General features: G+C 41.2%; 1 protein-coding gene across 1 annotated transcript in view; it reads right to left on the reverse strand.

The window, feature by feature from the left end:
- Positions 1-10,395, reverse strand: part of mllt10 (MLLT10 histone lysine methyltransferase DOT1L cofactor) — a 49,779-nt gene that overhangs the window by 4,469 nt on the left and 34,915 nt on the right. Inside the window, exons 11-14 of the mRNA XM_037694355.1 lie at positions 8,129-8,289; positions 5,490-5,607; positions 2,098-2,179; positions 984-1,180 (exon numbers count right to left, since the gene is read on the reverse strand). Of these exons, the coding sequence (XP_037550283.1) occupies positions 984-1,180; positions 2,098-2,179; positions 5,490-5,607; positions 8,129-8,289 (558 nt within the window). The remainder of the gene's footprint in view (positions 1-983; positions 1,181-2,097; positions 2,180-5,489; positions 5,608-8,128; positions 8,290-10,395) is intronic.

Raw genomic sequence — 10,395 nt, forward strand, 5'->3', positions numbered from 1 at the left:
TTTAGCTAGTCTTACTACTTTTAGCATTTAGCTAGCCTTACGCTAACCAATAGTTTTAGCTAGCCTTACGCCAACTTTGAGCTTTAGCTAGCCTTACAATAACTTTGATAGTTTTAGCTAGTTTTACTACTTTTAGCTTTTAACTAGTCTAAAATTTTCATTTTATTGCTTTTGGCGAATAGCTTTCAGCCAGCTTTCAGTTACATTAAGTCTTGAGCTAATAATATCATAGTTTTAATTTTTTTTCTTCTAATTTTAGCTAACATTTAGCTTCTTTTGGCTAGGCTAGCATTTTACTACTTTTAGCATTTAGCTAGCCTTACACTTGAGTTTCAGCTACTCTTACTAGTTTTAACTTTTAGCTAGCCTTTTGCCAAATTGACCATATTTTTTTCAATTATTAGCTTTTAGCTCGTGTTTTGCTAATTTAAGTAGTATTTTTGTTTACTTTTCATTTTAGTTAGTGCTTTGCTCTTTTTAGCTTTAACGATTTAGCTTCAGCTTCTTCAGCAAACTTCATCGTTCACAGGTTTTTCTGGTTCACCTGAAAAAGGAAAAACGTTCTAACGTTGAAACGCCGATCATTCCTCGAGGGGAAACGATGTAACGGTGCTGCATCGACACGACTCATGACCGATTTCTTCCACGGGGAGGTCAAAGGTCAGAATAAGCTACAGTTGCTTCAGACTGAGCACAACGAGGACGAGATGAAACTAGAGAGGACTCCTCGGTCCGACTGACCCGGCTGAAGGATGGCTTTTCTAACAACTGGACGACCATCGCTTCACTTTTTCATTTTCACTTTATTGATCCCTGAAGGGATGTTAAGATAAGCTGATAAGTGACAGATATTGGCAGAGGGAAAACGACAGCGGAGAGGGAGCAGCTGGAGGTGACAGAGTCGACAGAAATGGGCAGTAAGTGGAAAAAAAACAACATTTCATGAAGCACAAACGTGTGACATCTGAAGTGTGTCCTCTCACCGTCTCCTTGCGCTCCGTGCTGCAGCAGGAAGCTCTGCCCTTCGTTCCACTGCCTCTCCAGGAGCTGCTCGATGCTAGTGGCCACGGGGGGCAGCGTCTCGCCACCGCCGCCTCCCCCGGCCCCTAGCAACCCCAACCCTGGCCCCGGCAACGACCCCGAGGAGTCATAGCGAATCTGCAGGCCACCAATGGGAGAGCTAAACGGAGAGAGCATGGGCAGAAAAAGGAGAGATGGAGAGGTCAATAGGGAGATTAACGACCCAACATAAATGTCAGACAAACATAGACACTGCTGGCTATAAAACTACATCAATTTGTTGTTACAGTGGCCTCTAATGAAAAGGGGCCAGGCCCGAGGAAGACGGGGAGAGGGAGGAAAGGAACGGGACGTCGGGGACACAGAAAGGGAAGTGCGACGTCTTGATGCGATAAATCCTGGTTGTTCAGACAATCTGTTGAGTGTGAAAAAGGGGAAATGAGGGACAGCAGGAGAGCAGAGCGAACCGTAATGGAGAGAAATGAAGAGTTCAACACAAAAAACCCAATCTGTGGCGGATGGAGGACACAAAGTGTATTTTTTTATCTAAATGTTCAAATATCTGGAGAAACTGCTCATTTCTTACAAACCTACATTCTGATGAGTTATTTGGTGTTACCAACCTTATCTAAAGAAATGGCCCGTCCCACAAACAAACAAACATAAAAAATGTGTCTGTGGGATCAATATTCCCATCCTGAAGGATCCATGAAAATATTCCCGAGTGGAGAAAATGCAGCAAATCATCAAAACTGTCCATCCGTGTGTGATTTAAACCCAGGCTAAAAGAGAGAAATCTAACTGGACTTGATGGATGGTTAGCTCCTTTAAAACAAGTTATCGTTGGCTAAGAGAGAGAAAATCGCCTGTAGGGTAAAAATGAACGAGGGAATGTGTGTGTGTGCGAGTGTGTGTGTGCGAGTGTGTGGAGTGAGAAGGAACCGAGGGGCCGGCGAAGGGAAAACCAGAAAAAGAAAAAGTGGGGGGTTGGGTGAAGCAGAGGGGGCAGTGTGGAATGTAAATGATGAGTGAGGGGTGGGAGGGCATCGAAGTGTGTGTGTAGGTGTGTGTGTTCACCGCGGGGTGGTCTTGGGAGAAGCTCTTATGGAGAAGCCCTGAGATCCGCCGCCAACGCCGCCGCCGTCTCCCACCTCCTGATCTGCACACACAAAAATCAATTTGACGTCCAAATAAATAAATAAATAAATTTGGAGACGGTTTGCGCAGCAACACAACACGTTTTAAACCTTTTCTTTATTTTTGTCAAGAAAAAAACAGACCAAACTATAAAGTGTTTGTTTAAATTCACACTCTTGTTTGGAGGTTGATTATTTCGAGTGTTTCACAACGAGGAGTTTTTAATAAATTAGGGCACAACAAGGCGTCCTATTTCTTGCATTGCTCATTTAACAAGATCTAAGAAGGGCTGAGGTAGCTCGGTGGTCAGCGCCGCGGTCCAGTAATCCTGAGGCTGCAGGTTCGAGCCTCCAGTCTAAACGCCTGTTGTGGCGACTCCTAAGTGCCAAACTTATTTAATATAATGTTAATAATTAACAACCTTTAGAAGAACTTGTATGCTTGAAAATAATATACAGAAGAGCTATCTTGCTGAAATAAACACAAATAAACTGCTGCATCTTCCTGGTCTTATTTGGTAAACAAGGTACAGGCGAGACGGACTGCGGACTTTAAAAAAACAGCAAAATTGATATTTTCAGCCCAAATCAACCATAAAACTTCAAAAGATGCAACTTGATGGTTGGTTCTCTAATTATCTCTCAGATCGGAGGCAATGCGTTCAACATAATGGTTGAACGCATTGTCCAGCTATCTAACTGTTAACAATGGTGTACCACAAGGCTCAGTCTTAGGACCCATTCTCTTCACAATCTACAAAGTAATGTAGGTCAGGCTCATTGAGACCAACCTGTATAAATAAAGGTTGAATGAAAACTTGAAGACAATCTGGAATCCTCTTGAGCACATATTTGGTATATTAACGCTCATTTTTATTTGTAAACATTTTAGATGACAATCTACAAGTTTGCTATAAAAAAAGGCAGAATCCCTCTGCAAGCTGCAAAACACAATCAGACTTATTTGAAAGAAATGGTCACTTCAGATTTATTTTATAGTTGGCAATTTTAATTTGTATCAATTTAATTAATTCAGATCTGCCAGATTAATTCTGGCAGATTTGGTAATTATTGTTAATTCAAGTTACCCACACTGTCTAAAAGCTCTGCGGCTCTCCTCTACACCAACACACTGCTTCCTCGTTTTTTAACACCTCTAGCTTAGAGTGTCTGAGGATCGCAACATTTAGAAGTTTGACGGATTCCTCTCTAATCCAGATTAAACGTCCCGTAATCCCGAAGCCACTGCAGCCACCAGAACGTCTCAGTTTCTTCGTATCTCTTTCACATCCGAGCCGTCGTTCGGACTGCCTCTTCGCCTCTCCTCCCTCTGGGCCCCCGGCCAGACGCTTCTTTTCATTTTCCTCACTGAGAGTAATGAATCACACATGCACACACACTTTTTGCATCTATACGCTCACATCAACTCCCCTCTACTTAAGACAGTCAAACCCCAGCGGCTTCCTCCCACCATCCACTTCAGCTCCCTTCTTTTTCCGAACCCTTTTGTTGTTTTTTCCGTCGTAACCCTTTCTGTCGTGGCGCCTCCCTCAAAAGCAAAGAAGAGCGGCTGCCAAAGTAAACAGGCTACATGCACACAAACACACAAACACCTCGCATGACCCCCGAACAGCTGACAAACCAAACTTTAAAGCCGTGAACATGACGCTGCAGATGGGCGGCTTCGATATCGTGAAGATTTGCTGTATAAATAAAAACAACCAGGTCGGTTTGACCTTGATTTAGCGTTACAGCACGAGCTGCTAACAGGCGGATAAATCCTGAACAGTGGACGCGATCGATCCTGATAGTTTGTCGACGTCGATATTCTTAGTGGACACACTTTTTTTTATGTTTTAGTTGAAATGAGAGCAATTTTTCTACACCCAGTGGTATTTGCAGCGTACATGAGGCTGGACCGGTGTTGTGATGAGGTTTGTTTCCCTGCCAGGCCGTTACCTCTGCTGCAGAGATGCTTTATGGTAAAAGAAACACATCATGATGGTTAGTGGATACTTCAACACCACCTGGGTGTTTTAACACGCCTGGTTTAAGCATAATTAAATAAATACCATTTAAATTAGACATATTCATACTTAAATATTGTTAATAAATACAATCCAGAAGTATGACGTAAAAATAAAGGCTACGGTAAAAGAATACTTGATATTACATTTAGCAGTTGTTTAGTTCCCCCTTCATGATTCCTGCTAAACGAACATTTCTCACCACAGTTTGTTGCATTTCTTATCAACAGTATCTGCAGAACATTCTGAAAATTAATTAAAAATAAAAACAAGAGCTTCATTTGATTTGTCATGCTGGAGTTGACTCTTTAAAATTAAATAAAAAAATATCAGTTTAAACATTTTATTTTGTGGTAAACTGTAAGAGCCTACGTTGACTGTTTAAAATAAAATAAAAAAATAATTAGCTGTTTGTGGATATTATTATTGGAGGAAAATTAGTCGTTCAGACTGACCGAATTAAAACTAGTCAATAAGTCTTAATATTTACAAAGTGAGGGAGTAAATAACATAAAATTGCCCTCGCATTATGTAAGTCCAGTTGTTTTGGTTTTAAAACTTTTGGGATTCCTCATATTACAGAAACTGAATTTACTACAACTTAATGTTGCAGGTAACGAGTAAATAAATAAATAAATAAATAAATAAACCGTCCAGATGACCTGTCGGAACATTGCTGGGATTATTTTTTTTTTAACCTGGATTATGAATTTGAATTATAAACTTTGAAGTTGCAGGTGAACGGTTTCTATGCAGACAAATGTTTTATTGGGGCAAACGGTATATTTTATGTCTACGAGCGCAGCGCGCATGTTTCTGTGCTCCCCTCACATTCAGCCTGATTAGTGAGCCGACCTGCAGGTCACGCTGGATCTGGCTCTGCTGACTGGCAGCAGGACCCACTTCCTCCTCTTCACTCTTTATTCCTGCAGACCCCCACCTCTCTGCTCTACTTCCCAGCCAGACAGATGTCTTGCATCAGGAAGAGGCTGCGTTTGATTGTTAAAGCCACTTTTCAACTTGTTCGTCGGATCTTCTGCAGCGGGCCAACTCAGAACCATCATGGTCGACTTCTGCTCTTCCTCTCACACACTCAAGCCCGTCCACGTGAAGCACACACATATATGGCCATTAACACGAGGTGTAAGCCCCGCCCACTCAGCTCCAGAACACAACAGGAGGGGCTTAGGACTATCTCTGACCCTTGACCTTTCTGGAGGATCAAGGGGGCGTGACCCATTTATTATCTTCTCTCACACACACACGAACACACACACAGAGCTCCAGGTTAGGTTTGTTCTGGTACCTGCTGGTGACGCTTCGGACTGAGCGATGAGCGCCGCCATGGTGGAGTTGGGGTTCAGCCTGTTGCCGAACATGTGAGGGGGGGCCAGGTTGAAGACGGAGCCGGGCAGAGCCCCCACCTGAGGACAGAGGGACAGAGGAGACATGAAGCCATGTTTGACTGTCCTCACAGCTTCTGTCACCTTCAGGACGTTCCAACATGTCAAAATAAAAGAGGTCTTAGTAAAACGGAACATCTTTAAATAAAAAGTGTAGTTAAAATATCTGTGCATTTTACTCTAAACCATAAAGTATAGAAATGTTTGCTGCATGAATCAGTTATTTTAAATACTGCTCTTTAAAAGGTAAATTAAAAAAAATAGTTAAATCCGATCTTGAAAAATTAAAGCAGTAAAAGCTTTTTTTTTTTTTTTTAAATATGAATGCATATGTCTCAATAAGATCATTAAAAAAAACAGTGATAGCCTTAATTTTAATTTTCTAATTAATACCCAAATGAAAACTTTTGGAGCTAAACGTGCGCTCCACGAAGCAGCGGCTCATTATTCAGCGGCACATGAGGCTCGGAGCGCCCCGACAGTATGCTGACATGCTGACAAAGTGTTTCTGATGCATAGAGTTTAATCCAATTAAGGCATTTCCCAAATAAGGGCCATGGTGTGAAGGGTGGGGGGAGGGGGGGGGGGGGGGGGGGGGGGGGGGGGGGGGTTGCATCATCTGCTCTGTCTAAAAGAACAAAATGGCTGACTGTTGAATGCAGAAGAAAACACTCCAAACAAATGACGCTGCAGAAAAAAAAATTCAGAAAATCTCCTTTAAGGATGATCACATGATGAAAATTAAAATAAAAATTATAGAATTAAAATATTTACGGTGACGAGCTTCATCGATTATTGTATTTTTTACACTTTAATAATAAACCGGGGAAAACCACGAACGTGATGCAATTTTCCAATAAGCCAAAAGAACAAGCCATTTCTATAAATAGAATTATATTTTTATGAATTTGTATTTTTTAAACAGGCAATTAAGCTATTTTTAATTGTGTAATTTTTGTAAATATATTAGATGTTTAATCAAAGCCTTCAGCTGTTTGTAAATTTTTTTTAATTTATTTTTAGGGAATAAACCTAAATAAATTTATTAAAAAATGTATAAATAAATTTATTAAAAAAATTATAATTTAGAAAAATTGGACTTGAAATGCAATAATTAATTGCATTAATATATTAAATTAAATACCCATTCTCAGAGTTCATTGCTTTGAAACAACCTCCCCCTCCCTCAGCTCTGTAATCCCGTCTTTATTCCCATCAACATTCTTCTTATATTAAAGTCTCTAACTCACTTTAATTCATGTTTTTCCCACCGTCTTGGGCTGATAGCCAACGTCAGTTTGCCGTGTGACAGAAAATAGCAACGGGTCTTGGTCTTTGACGCACACGGGGAATCCCGCCATCAGCGCCACGCTGGAGTCGTCACATTTCTGCAGACTCTGTTGAAAGTTGCACGGAGGCGTGCGGCACGAGACGCCAACAGACGCAAGTTTAAACAAAAATAAACAACGCGTAAAGTAAAAAGGGGACCCTCATTTCTGTTCTGTCACTTTAGTACGTTCAGAAGAGACGGATGGATCATAGAGACAAGCAGAGGGATACCCCCCCCCCCGCCCCCCATCCCCACTGTGTCAGCTGTTATTACATCACAGGACAGCGAGGACACAATTGGAGACAGGACTGAGGACGTTTGGAGACTGCAGTCTGTAAAAGGAAGGCGAGCTTTCTCTTTTTATCTGAAAGAAGCTGAAATATTATTTTTATTAAGTTGCCATAATAATTCTGCTCTTTGGTAATTCCATAAACTCCAACTTTATTTACCTTTTTTAACTTTTGAAACATTTCGTCTTATTTCAATGTGAACAATTTTAGACCACAGAAGATGGGAATAAATAATTTCTCCACGTTTGCGTTTTAAGCGACATGATCTGAAGCATAAAGGGGGAAGACGTTCTGCCGTAACGCCCAGCCTCGGCGGTTCCTCCACCGATGCCGTTTTCTGTCAGAATTCAATATTCCTTCAAAAGTCCCTTCATTTCTTTCCGCTCCCTCTGAAAAGACACGTTTTAATTAGCAGGAACGCATCAGGCGACATGGTGGCCTTGTTCTCGGAGGTTAAAAGAACTGAATTAGTCTGCAGAACGGCTCCTGTGAGAACAAAAATGAAGATGTTTTTTTATTTATTTGTTCTTTCAGTGAACGACTGCGACCCTCCACAGGTGCACCCGAGCGTCAGCAGCAGATTATCCGGCTGTAAAAACCGACTACGCACAAGGTCAGAACGCGCACGTTTTACAGATAATTAACGCAGCGGAGGATTGATAATGGAGCGCAGGGATTTGGTGCCGAGAACGTTTTAATTGGTGCGCGTCGGTTTGTTTGTCTTCACGCAGGTTTCCTGCTTTTTTCTCTCTGCGCACTCGAGTTCAAAGACGTGAACGACGCGAGTCGCTGAATGAAGGCAGAGTGTGCGTTTGTGAAAGAGGAAAAGAAAAAAGAGAGATGGAGTGCGTCGCCGCGGGTTTTGACGAGCTCGTCCTTTCACGCGCGTCAGGTGAGGGAGAGTTTTCAGCTCGGGACTCACGTGCGTGGAGGACGTGCTGCTGAGAGGAGCAGCGGCGGTGAAAGGGGAGGGAGGGGCCAGGGAAGGCGTGGGCTGCTGTTGCTGTGACAACTCGGACGTGGCCCCGCCCACTGGGACGACTCCTGTCCCCAACGATGACCCGTCGGCAGCAGAGAAGACACCTGTGGAGACAAACATCAACATTAGAACGTTTTTTATTTTAACCGTGGACACACCAGGAAACATTTTTGTTTCTACAACAAGTTAAAGAGTCCCGGACAACAACGGTGCTTTTAATAAGAATCATTTAATTTGATGTTTGACACAAACGTTTTGTCAAATGTGACCAATACCATGATTTTATACACTACGATTACACAGTTATGCAAATTTGTTCATGTAATCGACATAGCTGCAAACAAAAAGTTGTAATTATAAGAAATAAGACTGGAAATATTACATAATTATTACGGTTTAAATGGTAGAAAAGTTTGTTTTTCAACATTTCACACACATTTTATTCTTTTACTGACTTTTCATTTTATTGTTTTTCCTTTGTTTTATCTTTTATTTAAAATAATAGTGAAAAAAAAAAATCTTAAAATCAATCGACGGGTGTAGATAAACATAATTGACACAACAATATATACACTAGGTGCAAAACAGTTTTTTTAAATTTAAATTAAATATATATTTTTGTTTAAATATCCGCTCAAGTTATAATTCATTAAATTTACAAATTTAATGAGTGTATTTAAAAAATCCAAACACATAAAACTGATAAATACCAAAAATTAGATAATTTTAAACGGCCTTATAAAAGGAATAACAGGCGCTTTTAGTTGAACTTTTATTTATATTTTTGCATCAGAATTGTAAGAAAATAATTATATTAATTCTCGTGTTGCTCCATTGCCCCCACCCCTCCTTAAATCTAATATCTCTGCCCTCACCCACTTCCTCCCCTCACACACCCCTGTCCTCACCCACTAACCAGGGATAAGCCCTGCCCCTGCCTCCCTTTGACCCCAGCAGAGGAGGGGGGGGGGGTGAGAGAGGGGCCCCTCGGCCCCACAAAAGCCTGAATGGCTCAGGGCAGCACGCATTCACTGGGGGAACAAGAGATCTTTGTGCCAGGAGGGGAGGAAGGGGGGAGCAATAGATACGAACACTACATGGGCCGACATACTATTTATAACGCTTTGCAATATGCAGCAGAAAAATTGATCCCCAAAGCGGGGCTGTTGAAGCTCCGGGGGTGAGGCTGGGTGTGTGTGTGTGTGTGTGTGTGTGTGTGTGTGTGTGTGTGTGTGTGTGTGTGTGTGTATGTGTGTGTGTGTGTGTGTGTGTGTGTGTCTGCAAGGTTTTCAGCAGCTGGATTAGAGGCCAAACCAACAATTCATCAGAGTTTAACTAATGCTGCAATGAAACGGGTTAAAAGCACGGAGGGAAGAGAAGCTGGAAATATAATTATTCAAAATGGAAAATACAGCTAAAGATATATTAACAAAAATATGTAATTTACCCATTTCATTTTAAAATATATATATTTCTGTACCCAATATAAAAAAAGCAGCCTTATTTTTGCAGTTTTATTGAAATATTAATATTATAAATGGTGAATAATTGCCAACTGATTAACATTAATGTACTGCTGGGAAAAAAAAAAATTCAAATCACGAGAAAAACTTTTTAAAAAACACCAAAAAAATTTTTCTCCTTTCCAACTTAAATGTTTTACGTCACTTATTTAAAAATCTATAAAACATTTATATAAAATTATTGAGATTGATGCAAATTCAAGCTAATTCTGTTCCAGCAACAACAAAAATTGCAACACACACGTTGAACACACATGCCCAATCCTGGGAAAACAAGAACAACAACAACAACAACAATAACCTAATTTGTGTAATCGATGCAGTAAAGCCCCTGAAGCGCGCTCGCCTCCATTAGCCAACGCTCCTCTTCCCTGCCTGCGCAGGAAGTCCGTAAGCTGCACAAGGATCCACTTTATTACTCCGAGCCCACACCATTTAATCCACACAAACAAAAGTAAAATCACCCGTCATCACTGAGAACAGAATCTGTGCAGCCGACCGAAGCCGAAGGAGACTCCAAGTTTGTTTTTATCCTGCAGAGAGTCGTGGTTTCAAACGAACAAAACAAACGTTGTTCTGAGACTTTCTGTTAAACCAGTAAAGATAAATACAAACATTAATCTGAAGCCACAGAGAGGGCGGGCAGTGTGTGTGTGTGTGTGTTTGCAGAATGTACGTGGACTTACG

The sequence above is a fragment of the Nematolebias whitei genome, chromosome 20 (genome assembly GCF_014905685.2).
Source record: "Nematolebias whitei isolate Nwh7 chromosome 20, NemWhi1, whole genome shotgun sequence".
NCBI classification, from domain to species: domain Eukaryota; kingdom Metazoa; phylum Chordata; class Actinopteri; order Cyprinodontiformes; family Rivulidae; genus Nematolebias; species Nematolebias whitei.